Source organism: Python bivittatus, unplaced genomic scaffold (assembly GCF_059951505.1).
Source record: "Python bivittatus isolate LINGU-HERP-01145 unplaced genomic scaffold, Pbiv_v1 ctg000610_np1212, whole genome shotgun sequence".
NCBI lineage: Eukaryota > Metazoa > Chordata > Lepidosauria > Squamata > Pythonidae > Python > Python bivittatus.
Genome location: NW_028277088.1, coordinates 47,948,436 through 47,969,828, shown reverse-complemented (window position 1 = coordinate 47,969,828; position 21,393 = coordinate 47,948,436). Strand labels below are relative to the sequence as shown.

At 38.8% G+C, this 21,393-nt stretch overlaps 1 protein-coding gene across 3 annotated transcripts in view; it reads left to right on the top strand.

The window, feature by feature from the left end:
- Positions 1 to 20,186, top strand: part of PDE1C (phosphodiesterase 1C) — a 238,830-nt gene extending 218,644 nt beyond the window's left edge. For all 3 annotated transcript variants that reach the window (XM_088149941.1, XM_088149943.1, XM_088149942.1), the window contains 2 exons: positions 6,861 to 6,923; positions 17,704 to 20,186. In XM_088149941.1, coding sequence (XP_088006067.1) covers positions 6,861 to 6,923; positions 17,704 to 17,876 — 236 coding nt within the window. In that variant the 3' untranslated portion in view covers positions 17,877 to 20,186. The remainder of the gene's footprint in view (positions 1 to 6,860; positions 6,924 to 17,703) is intronic.
- Positions 20,187 to 21,393: the final 1,207 nt, after the last annotated feature.

Here is a 21,393-nt window from a genome sequence, read left to right as displayed (position 1 = left end):
ATCCAGGAGACTTCATTCTGCAGTCTCCTGTTAGGAACAGATTTATGGCCCAACAAATTTCTGAACAGAGCAATTGGAAGGAATCAGTTTCCAGAAGACTGCACCCTTTGATGAACATGGTATGTTTCTGAGTGTGCTAGCATTTTTAAACATTAAAAAAGGAACCACCTCTTAACACTCTTAAACAAGTACAATCCCTGTCTACCCCATCATGGGTGTTTTTCTGGGGAAGGAAAAAACTATTTAAAGTTCATTATGACTAGCAGATGTCAGCCTAGCATCTACTGGAAGCAAAATATATAAATTTGCTACCATTAGGATTCCAGACAGAATTCAGTTTAATTCCAAAAGTTGTTCTACCAGTCCTGACACTATTTTCCTCCTCTATGAAATGAAAAATACTACATGTTTATTTTCTTATATAAACCCCAAGGACTGCTCACATTAAATATGCTAAAATTGGGCTCATTTTTAATTTAAAATAGCTTTTTTATTGGTTTCATAATTGCAACTAGTTCTACTGGGTAATGCACACATATGGACATAAGGTCCAAAGGCAAAAGGGTGCTTCAAAGGCCATGCACATACCACTTCTCTGCAACTCATTAAGGCCTTTTCTGGGATACTTGTGACCACAGGGGTATCCATGTGATCACAAGAAAAGATACAGCTGCTTTAAGAGTTGCAGACAGGTACTATGTGCTCTGAGGCATATTTTTGTCTTTGTGTCTGAAGTGTTGCAGAGCCTAAATGCACAGCTTGTTTAATAGTGCAATCCAATTTAAAAATGTCTTATTGAGTTTTATGGGGCTTACTCCCAAGTAAGTGGCTGTAGAACTGCAGTTTCTCAGGATGCATTTTCCTATCAACAATGAGTAGGATCTGGGGTTACACAGGAAACCCTCACTGTATTTATTACTCAGAGAACTATTTATCACAATTCTATATTGAGGTGTACTTTAAACATTCAGGCTGCCTAATTCTGTTTCTGACAGTTTGTGGCTTTTGCACATATAGCTTAGCCCATTCACGCAGAAGGCAGTCACTGGCCTCTGCCTCTTTCTTATTTAATATTTTGTACATTTTTTAGGTTTGAAACTCTCTGATGAGACTCTTTGATGCAATGTTAAGTCCCAACTAAACCAAATATTTTGTTTACAGAGATGATCACTGCCCCCCTCTGGAGTCACTTAAGTTTCCTTAGACATTATCTCTTCACAAAATGTGTGTTGAGTTTGATCACATTTACTTTTAGTTTATTTTTTTATTACATTTATCTACAAGACAATTGAGAAGACAGTTCAGAAAAACAGGAAATGCCTTAAGTATAGCAAGAGGTAGAACTGAAATGTGTGTGTGTGTGCCTTCAAGTCAGTTTGACTCCTGGTTTTCTTGGCAAGGTTTTTAGGAAATGGTTTGCCCTTGCCTGCTTCCTAGGGCTGAGTGAGAGTGACTGGCCCAAGGTAATCCAAATGGCTTTGGGCCTAAGGCGGGACCAGTTTCTAGCCTGATGCCTTAACCACTACACCAAACCGGCTCAGAGCTGAAATACCAGTATACACAAAACACTGGGCAAAGTGGCAGAGTATGTCTACCAGTACTAGTAATGGATTGAAGTCATGATGTGTATCTTGTACTACAACAGAACACCCCAAATAATACACATTTTTAGGTAAAATGTGAGGCATCATTCTTTTCTTCTCACCTGAAGTCAACTTAACTGTTTTTCAAATTTTACTACATAATGAGGAAAAATAACTTATGGCTAAAATTTACATTCAAGTTTCTGTCAGCAACCATTAACAGAAATAATAATAATAATAATAATAATAATAATAATAATAATAATAATAATAGTCATTTCTAAACTACAAAGCGGAAATTCTAAGATACGTGTTTTATACTTCTTATTCCAACATTCAGAAACAGCATAGCTTTGCACATCTTGTTCTTTCAAGCTTCTATATTTGTTGGAATGAAAGAATCTAAGTGTGTTTCTAATGTGTTTTTCTATCTGTATTGTCACTTGGAAAATGAATGAAAATGACTGCTTCATGAACAAATGGAAGCTTTTGAAGCTCCCTGACAGAACACAACATTCCAGTTCCTTAGCATTTAGTTTTATAAATGCTTTTCCTCAGTAGAAGGAATGTACCATACCTGCTGCATCTGTATTTGTTTGCTATTACATATTTTAAGCTGGCCTTCACAAGAGTTACCAACATATCATGCTAAATCAGTGCTTGCCTAGTTTAAAAATATACAGTATAGCTGGTCGTTTGCCACTTAACATGATTCAGATCAACATGTCAGGAGTTCACCCTCCTTTTAACCAATATGTGAGGGAAAGGCAGAAGCCCCCATTTTGACTACCTGGACAAAGGGGATTCTTTTCCCTCTCCTAGTATTGCCTTTTAGCATCTGACTTACACAGAGAGAAATATGGGTGTATTAGTAAGACATTTGTGAGATTTCCAGAAGTACAAAGCAATTCGGTCTATTTTCAGATTCATGTTGAAATTCTATCCTAATGCATTGAGTTCAACCATAAAAATAGATTGCTCTGTCAGCAGATGTGCCCAAATTTAAGAGCCTTGGAGCCTGCAGTTTTTGGTCAGTCTGATCTGTCTTTTCTCTGTCCTGGCTGTAAAGGATGTATAAAATCAAACCACTGCTGATGGATATGCAATTCCCTGGTTGTTGGAAGCCATTTTCAGAATCTTCACTGTGATAACAATAGACTCCTGATCCAAACTGATCTCGCTATGCATTTGGCAGCATTGCCCAATTTTTATAAAACCAAGCATTGATGGAAACTAATCAACTTTTTCTGAACCTTTGTTTTTCTGCTGAAAGAGGACACCAGACAAATCTAATACCATCATATAATTGGGTAAATGTCAGGGAATACCCTGCTGTTGATGTTGACGGAAAGCACCATTGCCTGCTCCAAGCTTCTTAGCAAGTATAGTTGCAGCTACTATGTTTGTTTTCCTAGCATTCAAGACTATAGAAATTGCAGTTCCAGGAAATTGTGGCTGCTATCAAAGAACTGTATCATTTGCTATAAAAGAGATATTTGTGATGGTATCTGTTTTTTCATCCACAGTACAGTATGCATGAATAAAACGCTACATGGCATAAGACCTGGTTATCTGAGGGACTGCCCATCTCCTGTGGTGTCTTCCCAGCCAGTACTAGCCACCAGGGTTGATGCGCTCTGAGTCCCTTCAATTAAATAATGTCATCTATTGGGACCCCAGAAGTATGAATTCTCTGTCATGGCGCCTGCCCTCTAGAATGAGGTTCTCCCTGATATCCATGTGGCTCCCCCTGATGGCATTCTGGAAAGCCATAAGGACCTGGCTGTTCTCCCAGGCCTTGCGTTAGGGTGGTTGGGGCCCCCTGTCAGATTTGCTTGGGAGTTTGGGTGTGCTTAGGCAGACTCACCATCCATTCTTGTTCTTTATTCCTTTTTTAAAAAGCCTTTTTTGTATGGTATTTTCTGTTTTGTTTGGTTTCATTATATACCAGCCAGAGTAAATTTGAAGTTGGACAGTGCTTAAATTTAATCAATTCAATTTGATTCAATTCAATTCTATTCCATTGCATTTGAGGAACTAGAACTTCGGGTGTATTATATTTTGGGAAAACAAAAATGTTGCCTTCAGCAATTATCACTGAAAGCCTTGCCCATCTAGATATTTGGGACAACATTTGCAAAAATTCTGTAAATTCTGCAACTAACTCTGATACTCCGTAAGAATTCTGTGTAACAACATGTTACATGTTGTCTGCTATCAGGACAGACAAAAGAAAGTATACCACACAATAAATGATTTAATTAAAGAATCTGCTGCCATAAAATATGATGATAGCTATTAGTACAGCTGCTCAGCCAGATTCTTGAACAATTTGACTGTCAATGGGTCAGGTCAACTATATGAACTTTCCCTTGCCCACCCAATGCCAGATATTGGAGGTCAACATAATGCTATGCCCTCATGTCCTACTTGTGAGTTTCCCAGAAACTTCTAGTTAATGATTTTGAAAAACTGGTTCTGGGCTTGTAGACTTAGGTCGTCTAATATTCCTATATTCAGATGTCATTCTTTCATAAAGTTATCTAATATAATAGCATGGAAGCAATGACTGGGGCATCATTTCAGTAGAAATTTGCAGGAAGATACAAGATAGTGTGGATATTATATAAAACTAGGCATTATTTTTTCCTTGTATTACCTAATGCTTATCCTAAAATTACTGTAATAGCACTTAAACTAAATGAACTTGGTGACCTTTTGTCAAGGGGAGAGAGAGAAAAAATGAATCTAAGTATGCTGGTCTCATAACTATTTTCCACCTTAAGCTGGCATCAAGAAGGATCCAAATACATACCTAGCATTTTGCTTCATATTAGCAAGAATATACAACGGAGATATCTCAACTGAAATGAACTCAGGGCCATTTTACAGATTTTATATATGTAACAGAAAATGAGTATATGACATACTTGGTTTCTAATATATGCTTATCGTATTGCTAATTATTATACACATGAAATATTTTACTCAGTCTTCTGACCTGACACCCTCCGGATATTTTATCTAGATTTCTAGCCAACATGAACTTTACATATATTGGCTAGGAATTCTGGGAGTTATGGTCCCAAAGCTTCTGTAGGCATAAGATTGGGGAAGGCTGATCCAATGTACACTGTACACCTAAATATGGTCATGCTTTTGGAAAATGTGGATGCGTATCATCTACAATTATTTTCCAAAGAAAAATGTTTAGGAGGGGATAATGAACTTTTTGCACCATCCAATAAGAGAAAGCTCATTTGAATTCATTGCTCAAACAAGGAGGACATCAATATCCTAAGCAAACATCCTTGGTTTGTTCCAGCTTAGGCTCAAAATATAAGTGGCTTGTAGACATGCAGCAATGATTATTTTCAACACTTGTGAGAGTATTTTTTTAGAAAAAATATATTTATTGTATTTTTTTTTAACTGGGAAGAAGAGGCGTGTTGTCTCTAAATGTATAAATTGGTTTCACAGCTTTTTGTTTTTTCTGTAAATGAATTCCTGTATGTTCATGTTATTACCAAATAAAAGCAATGAGATCTCCATTTGTATTGAATCCCAGCTCTGCTTATCTATATCTAAGGAAATAATGAAGATGCTTTAGAATGACCATCAGTGTTGTAATAGGATTTAAGGCACATCTAAACATGGTGTTGTTAATGCTCCCAGATTGGCTCGGTACCCACATGAGCTTATGATAGCGGCAGAAGCTGAATCATCTTATTTTCAGCACAGTGAGTCCAGTTTTCCAGGACCAGTGGCAGAGCTCTTCAGAGGTTGGGAACTGAACTAAGATGGATTTGGTGGGAAATCTTACCTCATCTTCATTCCTGGTTCTTGGGCTGTCCCATCTCCTCGTAGAGATTAAGTCACCATCACTTCCTCCTGTCACTTCTACTGTTTTAATAAAAATGCAGAGGAATGGTGTCTTGGTTGTCAGGGTGGCTGAACAAAGCAAAACAGAATATGTCAGGGGCTTGGGGCAGTGCTTGGATTTTTTTTTTTTAGCACATTCCTATTGGCCAACTGAAGAGTGCCCTAATTGACTATTTCTATTGACTATTATGTATGTTTTGGGGATAGAGGTAGTGTGGATGTACATTGGCTACCTTGAACTTGATTCTGAGGTTTTAGGCAGAAAACACTGGCAGTGTGGAAGGGACCTTTATAAGGAAAAGGGAGCAGATCTTTTCCTATTATTTTTAGCAGGATGGATCCTTCTCATACTACTAGTAGTAGCGAGATCTAAACTTTCATGGAAGAGAAAAACCTTAGAAGCCATTTTCCTCAAGTTAGCATTGCTCTGCTTTCTAAACTTTTTTTTTTTTACATATATATATTGAGAGATATCCCCCTATCTGAATTTATCTGGGTCTTTTAAAACACTCAGCAGTGTAAACTATAATGAGATGTCTTGGCTTAATTCAGTTCAACTGCATTCATTAAGACAGGAGTGGGCCACAGACTTCTAACATATCTCACCATTGGCATGCTTGCTGGAAATGCTTCTAATATCTAGTCCCTATTCATCAGGGTTTCATAATGTACTGTGTGTTTTGTGGTTGCACAACCTGACAGTCTGCTAACTTTGGTGCCCTTTGCCATATCTGGTTTTTGCAATCAACTTAGTGGGAAAAAAGTGAGCAGGTCTAGTGAAAACCCAAATAACTACAACAGACTGGAGTGTGGCTTCCATGGAGTTCTTCTGTAGCAAGCAAAAGCCTTATTCAGGGTCTCATGCTCTCTCCTCCCACTTTCCCCTACATGGAAAGAAAAGCTTACACATCCTGCTCTGAGGCAAGCTATGGATTGCAATTTTATCAAAATCCAGGAAATCACACTGTGCAAACCACAATTTCCATGCCAATAAACCAAGATTGCAAAGTATAATTGGATCTTGGTTTGCAATCTTGAGATGGTACAAACCAGGATTGAATGCTTCTGATCTCCAGGAGGGCAATAAGTAGGAGTGCATAGCCCAAGGCACTAAGTTATATTATCTGAAATTATCTAAAAGTAGACATAGAGTTAGGGCTACCAGTTCAGGGCTGTAAAAATCCAGATGACTACTGCCATCTAGTGGTCATCCAGAGGTTTGCAGCCCACATCATGTTGACTTAATCATGGTGACTACGGTGGCACATCAGCAATTTGGCTTTTTAATCTGAGGTTACAGCAGTGGAGGGGAAGCAAATACAAATATATTAAGATATAAGGAAATTATTGTTGGTGGAAGCCATAACAATAATTCATCTGTTTTTATTCTTAAAGGTTCAAAACAAGTAATGAAACCAGGATCTCTTCCTGATTCCACAGATCGGCTGACTTTGCCAGGTTAGTGGCTCGAATTGTGTTTGAATACCTATTCAGATATACAAGTATCTGAATCGTATTGGTCAATTGTCCTTCAGTTCAATTACTTCATCGACACTGCCCATAAATAAGTATTTCCTATTTCATGTGTTGGACTTCATCTCCTACAATTTCCAATAAACATGATACCAGCTTGAGAAAAGCTGCCGCAAATAACATTTAACAGTGTATTTCCTGTGGACTGGTACTGAAATGATTAATACTTTTTCACTACGTCATGAATCAGTTTTCTTGACAAGATTTTGGAAGCGGTTTGCCACTGCCTCCTTCTCAGGGCTGAGAGAGAGTGACTGGCCCAAGGTCATCCAACTGGCTTTGGGCCTAAGGTGGGACCAGGTTCTAGCCTGATGCCTTAACCACTACACCACACTGGCTCTCAGTCACAAATCTGTAGCCTATGCCTCTATCTATCTATCTATCTATCTATCTATCTATCTATCTATCTATCTATCTATCTATCTGAAATCAATTTTGCTGAATAATACAAAGTGAAAGGTTGAAGCTCTGGTTCCTAGTGTGTGTGGGAAAGGAGCTGGACCACAAGAGTACAAGCTGTTTCATTCTGTGGTTAGAAAACAGCAGTCACTGTGCTGGGGTGGGGTGTCTGCTCTTTGGTTGGGCTGAACAAATCACTTTTTAAGCACATTTTTTCTCATATATATGGAGTAGTGTCACTTTTTGTTTTTTAAGTGACTCAGCTCCCTGTGCCTTTTAACTATCATCCAGATGTGCTCAAAAGCATGGTCAGCAAAAATGCCAGGCAACTTTGATGTTGAATTATGAATTCTTGATTATTTGCTTTTTTATAATACACTTCTTTTACAACCTTCCTAAAACACAGTGTACAACACAGGACTCAGTGAACATATTAGATCATGCAAAATGATTCAGTCTTCATTCTCAGACACATTGGGTTTTAGCCATCCATTTTGTACTTTTCCTAATGCTGAACAGGATTTCTTGACAACTGAAATGTATCCAAATAATAAATGTGTTTGAGAGAAATTATACATTTGAATATATGTCGCTACAGAAAGTATGCTTTTAAATGCATAGTTTGAAAGTTTTATTTTGCTTTTCAATGACGATTCTTGAAAGTAATAGATATCAGACATGGATGGATGACTGTTCCTCTAATTCTCAACACAGCAGAACTTCATTGTTGTATGAAGCTCAACTTAAGGGAATCTTTACTCTGAATAATCATTTGTTTCCTTTGGTTATCCTATATATCCATTCAGAAAGTCCATATTTTGTATGTGTACATTTCTTTATTTTCTGTTAATTTTACCTTAGATGTAAGCTAAAGCTTACTCTATAATATAGTCATGATTAAACAACAATAATAAAACAATCTCAAGTCCATTTTATATTGTTGATTTATCCGTATCACTCACTGTAATGCTGGTTCAGAATATAATTACATAGTGAAATGTGAAAAAGCCCTGAATGTCTAACCTAATCTTTCTAGAGTATAGTGGTAATTGTATTTACCTGCAAGTAAGTTCCAATGAATGCAGTGAGATTATGTGGGGGGAAAAATGCATTAGAAGATTACAATCCTACGCACAACTGGTTAGGGAAAAAAAAACCTCTCTGGTTTCTCAGTGGAACGAGTTATGTATAGTCTATTTCTCGTTGCTTTAGGTGGGTCTTGCAGCATAAATTTATGCATGTTTCCTGAGATGTAACATTTTGTTTATTCAGCTGGGTTTATTCTTACACATAAGGCATAACAGCACTTACTACTTAAGGCACTCTTGTCCTGTGCTTATGCTGACTTAACTCTAAACCAGTTTAAGAATCCTGTCTGGATGAAATACTTTGACAACAGCTTGCAAGGTATTCAGTCTGGACTGCAGGATGCAATGTCCTTCCATTGGACAGTTCCCCTGCTGTTGTGCTTATCCACCTTTATCTTCAAGAGAGCAATGACCAATTACTTTTGTTCTTCTTATGGACAATTCTTCCGGGACATATAGACTTTTGTGTGTGAGAGAGAGTGTGTGATTTTGATTGATTATGTGACATCAAGTCAGTGACATATATAACATACAAACTATCAATTCTTTGTTGTAGTCCACAAAAAGGAAACATACTCTACTAATCTGATGGATATAGGTTATAGTAACAGAATCTTGAAAGACTGCTCACTTCCTCCCTCTTATATTATAATGAATGGAGGTGTCAGTCTGAGCTTCATTCTCATGCTTTCACTGTTGCCCAGGCTTAAAGTATGTTTTGTTTATGTAACTGTCACTGCCCCTGCCTGGAGTCCCCAGATTATCTCCATGGCTCTCTCTATATGACACACCTATATATTATACACATGCATGTGGAAGGTGTGTGTGTGTGCGCACACCTTTGAGTCAGCGTTGACTTCTGGTGACTGCCTGGAAAGTCTCTGCAGTTTTCTTGGCAAGATTTTCAGAAGTGGTTTGCCATTGCCTGCTTCCTAGGGCTGAGGGAGTATGACTGGGCTGAGGCCACTCAGCTAGCTTTGTACCTAAGGCAGGACTAGAACTCATGGTCTCCTGGTTTCTAACTTGATGCCTTAACCACTACACCAAACTGGCTCTCTAGACGTACATGCACACATACACGTAAATTAAATTTATATATACAAAATTAAAGCATGAACATGGACACACAGATAGGCACAACAAGCAACTGTTCAAAAAATATTTTCTTATTACCTGATTGCTTCCTTATGTCTTTAAGAAGTCCCTTTACTGTAAATGCTGCAGTAGCACAAGGTTTTAAACATTTGCCTTGTAAACAGAAGGTTCCTAGTTTGAAATCTGGTAGAAATACATTTCTTAAATTCTATTTTTCCTCAGCTTTCTATTTTTTAATAACTCCATGCACTGGTGGACTAACTTAAAAAAAAAATCACAGAGAAAAGTAGGAAGCTCAGGGAAAGAAGAATAAATTTTTAAAAATGGCCAGATTTCAAGTCAGGAAACTTCTTTTTACAAGGCCAATATTCTAATCAATATACTGTTACAACATTCATGGTAAAAGTAGCACAAAAACATATTAGAGAGTACGGTAAACTTAGTTGAAGTTGAACTGAATAACATTAGCCAACTAGATAACCCATGACACATTGGGTCATTATTTCAGAGATATTTCCTTACCTAAACAGAGAAACAGAATGACCAAGGGCAAAAAAGCAGTGAGAGTGTGAGCGACTTATGACTTTCTGCCAGCTTCCCCATTGACTTTGCTTATGGGAAGCTGGCAGGGAGCATCAGAACCCTTCCTTCCTTCCTTCCTTCCTTCCTTCCTTCCTTCCTTCCTTCCTTCCTTCCTTCCTTCCTTCCTTCCTTCCTTCCTTCCTTCCTCCCTCCCTCCCTCCCTTCCTTCCTTCCTTCCCTCCTTCCTTCCCTCTTTCCACGTATAATATGGGCTTGTGCCATTTGCCCTCCCCTCACAACCTTCAGGACAGCCCCAATGAAACTGCCTCCTCTTCCTCCTCCTCTTCCTCCTCCTTGGCTGACCCACGGAACTGCCTGCCACTTTGCTGCCGGGAGGTGGAACAAAGGGAGCCATGGACTGTGAGGAAAACTGCACCCTCGCTCCCCATTCCAGCGTGTCCCCAAGGGCCCCTCACTCAAGGGAGGAAGAGGGCTCACCCATCAACCACTGGCATCCCCCAGCCAGCCCTACCTCACCAGCAGGAATTCAAGTTGTTCCCTCATCCTTCCCTCAGTGACCACAGCTGTTAAGAAATTTCAGATTTCTGCCTCGTTTCCAAAACAGCCAATCATCACTCACCCATTGGGCCTTGCTGCAAGCTGATTAGGTGCAGAGAACAGAGGAAGGCGGGACTTGGGCTGACCACCGCAGCGCAGCAGTACAACAGTGCTGAAGCAGCCACAAATTTCCCAAAATTTCAATCCCACGGGAGTAATGGGTCCCAGATTTTGGATGCATTCTGTAAGTTAGCCCATTTGAGGTACCTTGGTTCAAAAATTATTGCCCTATGACACACCATTTTGCTCAGTTAAGGTTACAGACATGAGAGTTTTAGTAGTATATAGATGAACAGGAGTGCTCAAGGCAACATAACAATGAAAAGTATACTTCAAAAGTGGAGGAGAAAATCATGCCCTGAGGTCACTTTGACAGTGAATGGAAGAATAATAGAGGGCAATGTTATCTGTTTCTGCCCTGCCCTGCCCTGCCCTGCCCTGCCCTGCCCTGCCCTGCCCTGCCCTGCCCTGCCCTGCCCTGCCCTGCCCTCTAGTGATGGGGCAACTGGGTAGTGCAGACAAGCCCATGGTCACAATTGATTGTATCAAGCCCATTTTTATAGTTATAGAATATAATAATCTGACTTCACTTCAGCTGAAGATCTCTTAATATGGTGGCACCTATGACATCCTTAAGACAAAACTCTGGGACAAGATGGCTATGAGATAAATGCTGGAGGTTCAATCAAACTATATATTTCTACCTTTCTTGTTCAATTTTCAGTAGAATCAAGTAGAAACAAGTCAGCTTTATCATAAACACCATACAGTTCTGCATGGATTTGTTAACATACTCTGATGTTCTTGTAAATTTCTCAAAACTAAGTTCTGTATTATGGCCATGGTGGCAAACAGTGAGGTTTGCTAAGGTAACAGAAAGTTCAGCAGATGTTTCTTCCAGACAGTCCAGCAATCAAGCCATAATGATCCAAGGATACTTTTCTCCTGCCACTTCGAATCATCACACACTGTTATATCATCAAATACTTGTGGACATGAATGAAAATAAATTCTCTGGCACCAGATCAAGGTGCACCTTATGAAGATCAGTCTTATGCCATATGCCAGAAGCAATTCTTACATTAAGGTACCGTACAGTCAGTAGCATACAAGTATTCTACTCCAGCACGGACTTGCTCTAGCAGCACTGCCTAGTATAAATTGTAGTTTTAGAGGTAGCTATCTTCTGCTTCACTTTGTTCAATCTTTATTCTTATTTTTAATGCATCTCATTATGATTGACATCCTTTTGTATGATATTTTCCTTTCAGGAAAGTAAGAAATTCTTCGGAAAAGTGCATGATCATATCAGCATGCCAGCCAACTGCTTAACAAGCATTTGTATACATTTTCATCTAAAAAGTTCCAGGTAGGTAAAATTTTAGCCTTTATGACACATTTACATGGCATCTTAATGTAAATGTCTTAAGTAAAACAAGACGGAATCTTAATCCTTACAGATTTAAGCTTGTAGTATTGTTTTAATAGGCAGTTACCCCAATTCACCTGGAATTATTTTAATATCCATTTTCTCAGATTGAATATCCTTTGAAGCTCTTTTTTGTTTGTTCATTTTAATTATAAATGATTTCATATATTGTATTACTGCTTACCCTCAAGTATAGATTATTCATCAGTAACTTAATCACACTGGCTCCAAAATAGAACTTTAGAGAATTTCATGGCCTATATAATTTATTGTTGTTGCTGTTACTATGTAGTTATTATTTATTCAATATATTTTATTTCTATGTATTCTTCCTATATATTTTATATCTATATATTCTCCCTCCTGAAGTAGCTTACAAGAGAATTTTAACAACATTTTAATATTTTTTAAAAAAACATGCATATAAAAATTAAAACTAATTTCATTTAAAAAAAACCAGAAAAACAAAATAAAAGGTATTGGGAAAAGCAGCCTGAAGCTAATACTAAGTGGATGCAAACAAAGAGAAAGAGAAAAAGAGAAAGAGAGAAAGAGAGAGAGAGAGAAAGAGAGAGAACGTGAATTAAGCTAATATACACTTGTTATTTTCTTGCATGCTAGCATCAATATTTCTTATGGGTACTTGTATTAATATTTACTTTTTTCCTTAGATCACCTGAATTCAAAAACCAGCAACAATGATCATCCACTATATGGAATCAAAGACAACAAAGTATAAATCAAACTTTCCTAGAAAATAGTCACTGACTGAAAAAGTATATTTTATGATCTTTTGTTTCTTAATACTCCAAGAATTTATATACATATGAATGATAGTATGTAGCCAACCGTATTATATTGTTTTCTTTAATAAAGTTCTACCACACAAATGTGCAGTTTGATATAAACAAGATTGTGAAACAAAGAGTTTCTTCCTATGTGCTTAGTATTGTGTTAAAATTTTGAGGTCAGTACATGTGAACACATTTATCAAATAACCTGCCTAAATTCCCTCCTTGGTCAAGGATATGGAAAACTACTGAAGGTTGTTTCAGATCCTGAACCCCTTTTGCCACTGGCATGGCAACTCACCTCCCCCTTCCCTCAGCTTCCCATGTTGTAGTTTTCTGAGTTGGATATTCTAAATTCCCCAAATGTTAATTATGGAGTCAGGCTGAGAATCAGAAGGGGAGATTCAAAACAAAAATATTTGCATAACTATGTGAAAGTAGTTATAATGTTTTGGATTTGGCCCAGTTAACAGGAGATCACACTGTGCTGTAGACTTAGTCTCTGGTATATCTGGGAGATTTTGCTTGATCTGAAGAGCTTTATCCACTCAGAAAAGAAAGCTCTGGGCTAAGTGAAGGACAAGTGTAGCTTCTACTTGATCACAAAGGTTCAAGGAGAGTAAAAATAGAAGCTGCACATTCCAAATCAAATTGGACACTTCATACCAAATCTTGAGACAAAGCAGAATTCCTTCAAAATATCGCCGAATTAACTTGGATCTTCAGAAGGCTTCCTGCACAAATTGGTGTTTCTGAGAACTGCAGGGACCCTGCCTGCAGGGGGAAAAAAGCTACTTTTAAATTTTGTTTTCTCTAAAAGTGGGAGAGAGAGAAAGAATGGAGATAAAGTGAGTGACTTACAGTCTCCTAATTACAAGGAAGGTTCATACTGCTTTGTGGGGAGAACATTGAATGCTTTGATTGCAAATGTTGTCTAATCCAATCTAAAAACACAAATTACATTTTTCTTTTAAAAACAATCAAATGTAATCTGTATCTCTGTTTTGTTTTGGGCTTCGCATTGTTTTCAACCAAAAGTCTACAAATATAGGCCACCAGGTTTGGTTGTGGCTTAGCCATTATGGTGTGCAAACCTTGGTTCAAGGCACAGTATTTGTGTGAACCCAGCAAGTGGTGTTTTTTTTTCCTTCAATATTCTGGGACAATCCGTGTTCATGCTAGCAATTCTGTGGGGAAGTAGCTGTTGTCCTCTCACAACAGTTAGGTGCTTCTAAGTTTCAGAGGTGGCTTTTTATTGCACATGTCCAACAGTAAACAGTGTAAACAATAAAATGCCATACTACAACACCTATGTCACAGGGGGAGGAGATGGTTGTCAAGTGTAGGAAAACTTCTCTGTGGGCTGGAACTGTATGATTAAGTGAACCGTCCACGAGGAGAAGTGGACATTTTTGGTGGCAGGGGGCTGGTTGCAAAAAGATCAACCCACTTCTTCTCTAACCCTGCTGCTCCTGGTACTTGAGGTGGGAAAACCCATGGGAGGACACCTTTTTACTGCCAGTTCTCTGATTCCATCTCTGAACTCCTTTTTTCCTTCCAAGAGGGGAAATCAGTCTTTTTGGTGGCAGGAGAATAGTCACTCCAAAGACCTGCTCCTCCTCCTTCACTTCCTGCTTTTCCTGCCACCTAAAGCTTGGCAAGAAAAATGGGAGAGATGGATTTTGTGCACAGGGAAAGCAGAAGAAGGCCGTTTGCACCAGCCTCAGGAGGCCAATAGGAGCAGGCTAGGCCCTGCCCCTAAAGCTACCAAATTTCTTGTGGTCTGGCCAGTACCAGGTTCTTCTAACTTTTCATTTTCTTTGTTATCCTTCATGTGGATGTTCTATAAATTGCCTAATCCTTTGTAGAGCTAAGCACACAAGGGGGAAAAAAGCAACATAAAATTCTGCATGCCACCCAGTTTAAAGTGGTTAATTCATCACAATAAATGTTTTGAGGTAGTGGCTCTTAGTGAGAGAGATGCCTGAGGCTTTAATTAGTACATACAGTACTGGTGTTCTGGCAGGAGATCATCTGCTCCACTGAATTTAACAAAATATACATAGCACTAAACCTTGTGGTACTGTACCTAATCATATTTTATTTATACTTTCATTTACAGCTAATTAGGAACTTTTAAGGAAATTGTTGTCAAATATGACCAACATTTCTCCAAACAATGTTAGACTTTGGTGTTGTTATTCATTATGTTTATTTACTTGTTTATTTAGCATATTTTTATTCTCTGCTATGCAATTATTTCTCTCTGGAGTGTCTCACATGAAGAAGTCAGGCAGAGAAACAAAGAGACTAACCCAGGCTTACAGTTTTACAAAAAAAAAAAATAATAATTCATTGGAAGGAAGAAGTAGGAGAAAAAAAAATAAGGAAGGTCAGTTCTTTCTTACAACCTGAGCAAGTGGTTAGCTATAACTGGTGTGTCTGTGCATGTGGCTTCAAGGCAGCATTGACTCTTGTTGACCGCCTGAAGAAATCCCTGCAGTTTTCCTGCCAATGTTTTCAGAAGTGGTTTGCCATTGCCTGCTTGCTAGAGCTGAGAGAGCATGACTGGAAAAAGCATTCTGAATCATCCGTTCTTCTTTCTTGCCCCAATCAAGAATGGAGGCCAGCAAATTTCCCCCCATTGTTCCTGCAGACCAAGGACAGAGCAGGGAAGAGTCAAATTCCTGCAGCTGTTCTTTCTTTTGCCAATGGATGGATGGATGGTGTCCCTCCTTGCCTTAACTTTGTTTCTGAGGTGCCAGTGAGCCATTTCCCCAGTGGCTCTTGGTTCTACAAGCTGACAGGAGAAACCCAAATGTGCTTCTGTTACACTGCGCATCCCAGAGGACCCCTAACTGGAAGATGGGAAAGGAGAAAATCCTTTCATATCCAGTTGTGGGGAATGCACATTTTGCTGAACTGATGGCTGCTGAAGATTTGAAATCAGTTTGTCCATTATAATCACAAACCTTAAGAACTACCTGTAGCACAGTTATGCTTTGGCCACAGATTTTGTTTCCTTCTCCTCATGATGTTGTCCTTGTCTTATCCTTAGCTCATAGGTGAGACAGATTTAAGACATCATTAGCTCTGTAAAAGTAGCTTTTTCTTTTATTCCAGCTCCAAGTCAGTCTCAAGTAGTGTAAAATCTCCAATGTTAGTAGTGTCCATACTGTAGAACCATCAATTACCTTGGAAGTGAAGTCATGTAACCAGTCCAGGGTGTGATTGGAGTTGAATTTCAGGGGTGTTGGGAGCTGTTGATACACTCCTCTTCGGTTCACTGCCCAGCCCAAATAGCCCAGCTGTTTCTGTCCAAGGTTTGGTCCTCTCCATTAGTACTTCAATTCCTAAGTTCCTTTCAGATTTATCACTTCTTCCTTTCCCTTTTTTGACACAAGTTCTTTCCAGACTTCCAACACAGTCGTAGACAGAAGAACTGTCCTCTACTATTTCATTTAAGGAAGAGGGACTATATTTTTGCTTATTTCTAGGGTTATACAGTGCTTCAAAAAGTGCTTTGTACCACATAGCGCCTATTTGCAGTTCTTGAAATAAGCAGTGTCTTTTCCAGTTGTCCTTCATGCTGATGCATTAAAGACTTGCGGACAGTTGCTACATTATGCTCAAATTTGAAACACTGCATAGCATTTCTTTGCTACTTTCCCAGTATTTGTTGATTATTAACCACACCCGACTGTCAGTTCTTCTGCTTTATCACAACCTAGCCAGTTGTGCAATTCGTTTTCTCTGGCTATTTCTGCCCTGATGCTTCCCCATATGTCTCTTTTATTTCACGCTACATTAATTTGGGAAGATGCCCAAATAGGATGTGAGATGAGGAGCAGATATATCAGTGTAGTGAAAATAGGCAGACTCCTGGACCTTCTCGTTCCTGCTACTGTGTCCTGATTAGAGGATGTTGTCACTGCTGACTGACAACATGTTGAGATGGGATGACAGTGAAACCAGAGGAGAAAAGTAATCACCTGTCCTATCATGATGGGTACACTAATGAATCCAGACAATGACATTTGACAGTGACTCAGGATAGACACAGCCCAGCAGGACTGGGATTTGTAATAAGGAAGACCAGTTGTTATGCCAATATTTAATACCAACTTAGAAATGGGTGGGTAGCCCTTGAACTCAGTAATGGGAAAGACCTTTCATCAGCTTGCCAGTTGTCTGAGATCTGACAAAGTTCAGGTTTACATGGCTAGAAGCTGTACCTCAGTCAATCAAGATGGCACAACATCTTAGTGATTATGACTTATGACCCAGGTTGTAGTTGCTCAGGCAAAGCTGAATCCCGAACTTTGTTTTAAATTTATTGAATCAATATGCAAGGTCTGGATCTAATGTGGATGCTCACTGCTCTCATGATAATACTTGAATAAAGGCAATTAAGATTCTGTTACCTTTGAACGTCAGTACATATATCCGTGCTTCTGTTTGCACAGTGTATAGGTCCAATGCAAATATTAAGAATGATTAAAATAAATAATATGGTCTCTGGTTGTGCTAGAATTGGAAATTTAGAAAGTTTCTAAGGTAAGCAACTACTAGCTATGCTTTTCTCCTTTTGTATCCTCTTTTCTTCTCTTGCTCCTTCTCTTCAGTATCTGCAAATATCTTGTTCTTACTTTCACATAAGTGATATCTTATGTGGCTGTGGAATAGTTGTTAGGGGTTAATGGGACTCCAGAGCTCAGCAGTTGATTTATCTCTGTTACTTCTGTTTTTATCTTCTGCTCTAGTCATCAAACCTCCAATACATCTGTCCAAGAAGTCTAATTTTGCCTCTGCAAGTACTACCTTCCCACCTTTTCACAAGAAAACTGAGGACTACTTGGTGAAATATAAACTGCTTGACCAGAGGGGCAGAATGAAGAAGATTCAGCATATCTCCCAGCACTGGAATAGGAAATAGGCCAGGTCTCCACTTATTCATGGAGGACACTTTGAAAGCTATACAAATTGTTCAACCAACAAGCAAGTATGCAACTGAACAAATATAATGGAAACATTCTCCTTAGACGCATTCTCCGTGATTCATCAAAGATGCTCCAGATGCAGCAGCAGAAAATGCTTTCCACTGTCTATACTTTTTTTTTTCTTCCTAGCATTTTTCCCGCATGTGCAGGGTCTGCTCTTTTTTTTCCGGATTAACCAAATGTGGATCCGTTGGTTGCGACAGGGATTGACCAACCAGCTTGTCACCTGAGCCTGACGCTGGGGACTGAGAGAGAGTGACTGGCCCAAAGTCGCCCAGCTGGCTTTCATGCCTAAGTCTCACAGTCCACAGTCTCCTGGTTTCTAGCCTGGAGCCTTAACCACTAGACCAAACTGGCTCTCCTGTTTTTTCCCTCTTGTCTATACAAAAGACTAAAGATCTACATGTACGTTCATGACTATATGCAGGTTGACTGTTTCTGCTTTCTTCCTCCTGATAGAGGAATGGCATGGTCTGTTATGCCAGTCTATAGCTTGTGAGAGTGTCTGAATTCAATTTTATGGAGGGTTGTGGTGTTGGCAGTGGGATTGGAGGTTAAACATGAAGCAGTATAAAATGATGATGATGATGATGATGATGATGATGATGATGATGATGATGATGATAGCCTGAATCAGTCCACTGCAGGATGAAGGCCTCTTCACTGAAGGTTATAGATCATAATCTACCATGTTGGTCCAACATGGATTGGTAGGTAGATTTTTTTTAACTTTGCAGTGTGGAGACAAGAAAGAGTGACTAACCCAAGTTACCCAGCCAGCTTCCATGCCTAAAAAGCATTAGAACTCACAGTCTCCAACCTTCTAGTCCAGCACTTAACCTCCATCACTACACATACTGCCCTCCATATATGTAGCCTAGTCTCTCTCTTTATAGGCTAGAAGGGCCAAAGAGTTGTTTCTCCCAGACATCTAGCTTTCTCAGAATCTTGGATATAACAGTTTCTTGAAAGGAATGGAACTTCCCTTGGATTCCATAGTGTACTTTGTCCCTTATATGGTCTATCTTTTGGACTTGTGTGTGTTTATTTATTTGTTAGATTTATCTCCCACTTTTTCTCCAAGAGCTCAAGGAGCTCAAGGTGACTTTCATGAGATTTCCATCCATTTTATCCCCATAACAACAACCCTGTGAAGTAGTTTGGGCTGACAGAGACAGAGTCATTCAGTGGATTTCCATGGCTAAGGGTGGACTTGAACCTGAGTCTCCCCACTCATAGTCCACCATCTTAACCACAGTATCACACAGTATCAGTTCCATCTACCTAGAGAACAGAAGACAATATATGTAGAACAAAATGAAGAATCCCTTTCTCTAGGCCAATGTCTTTGGAATAATATTCTTCTGAATATTATATTTGATGGCACTATCCATTAAATAGAATGGGGAAACAGTTAATTTGATCACTGCTTGAGTTCATTTGCTTATAAACATGGGTGAATTTTTTTCCTTCCCTTTTTTTCCTGCATGTCAATTTCAGTTTTGAGTTTAGGTGGGAAAAAAGATGAGGGACAAGCAAATCTTTCAGTCTACAGAGACTCATGCTTCTCTGGTGATAATTCAGAAACATGATTTATCTTATAAATTGCAGAACGGAATGCCTGTAAAATGAACCGCCTGTCAGAAATTTGGGCGAAAGGAGAGGAAGTTGTGACAACTCTCAGGTAGAAATCAGGGCCTTAGATATTTTGTTTCCTGATCAGTACAACAAAACAGGGCCCAAAGCATAGATATATAGTAGCCAAGACTGGGCACAAATACCTCTCTATAAGAATAAAAGTCCAGCATTAATCAGTGGAAAAATGCTCATTGGCTTCCCTTTCAAGCCATCTTAAACCAGCTACCTGATGTAGCGACCTCACTCTGCCGAATGATAGAATAGGGCGTTTTTATTTGTTTAAAGGTTTTTCCTCCCAAGTGTGTAACTTCTGGGCATTGAAACTCAGCCCACACATAGGCAGTATAGACATTTTTGGAGGAATGATTCCATATGTTGAAGATACTTTCCTGCTCTATCTGGTTTTGTAGTTTACAGATTGCTTTACTATCTTATGTCAGACAAAGGCTTGTCAGACTGGGAGTATGGTGGGGAGGGATGTGATTTGCTCTCAGAATTTTATGACTCAAAGAGAAGATATATTTTGTCAATGTGTTGCTTGTAAAGTGCCATTAGATTATTTGCAGAAATGGCTGTATAAAATAAAATATTCTATTCTTTCAAATGAATTTAATGTGTATGTCATATTCCTTTTCCTGTCACCATTTATTTATTGATTCAGGACTAGCCTCCAGAATGATAGCATTTTGTACATTTAGGCTTTGGAAAGCAAATCTTTATATTGGGATATAGGACATATATTTTTCTTAGACTGTCTGATAGATATTAATTTTACCAACACAACACTGCCATCTAGTGCTCGACCAAAGCAAACACTATCACAATTTTTTCTTTTTGTTTTACTTTTACAGTTTATTTTATTACTTTGTAACTAAGGGTGTATTTATCAGCCACAATATACACTGGAAATTTAGTAATCCCCTATGTTAGTTATGAACCTGAACATGTGTCTTAATTATCATTGATCTGAAATCAGAACTTAGGAGAAATCCAACATTTTCTTTAACAAAAGTTCCAAAATGAAGCCGGAAATTATGTAAGATCATGAATTCCTGAAATATTTTTCAAAGTTATTTTTCTCTCAAGTTTTAATTTTGACTTAGTAGTTAGAAATTATTTTTTTTCCATTGATCTGAGTTAAAGATTTAATATCATTGCCTGTGTTCATGCATAACACCAGAGGTGATACTAAGTTACCAAAATCGTTGGAGCAATTTTGTGTTTGTATGAGGTTTCAGAGAGCTGGAATCTAGCCTGAGCACAGATTATTGAAGCAGGTTTATAACTTTGACACAAAGTTTACTCAAGGAAATACAAGATGGGATGGGCAAAACCAAACTCTGAACTTGCTACACCCTGTCTGACAAGAAGATAGACAGCGTGCTCTGTGTGTTTGTGCCTTTGGAACAAAGGCAGAAAAGTCAACCAGGTTAGCACTCTTATAGGCAATGAGCAGACGGAATGGAAGACAAAGTGGGGTTAGAACAAATCCCTAATTACCTACAGGCTGATGTTTCCACCACTTTTTCCTCTTCCTTTTTTTTTTTTTTTTTGCCAACACATGTTGTGTTACAGGAAGTCTTTAGAATAACCTGGGCCGCAATGTGTCATTCTGAGGAAAAGTCTTCAGGAGATGCTTCCAAGAATGAGGCCATTGGGCCTGGTGGCTGCTTGCGAAGACATTTGTGCTCCAGAGAAGCTATTAGTGGACAACTACCCAATATCACCCCAATGAATGAAATACTTTCCACCACCCAATGAAATATTGGGTCAAGGTGGTCCTTGTAGATTGGCAGCTACTAGGGACAGTCTTCC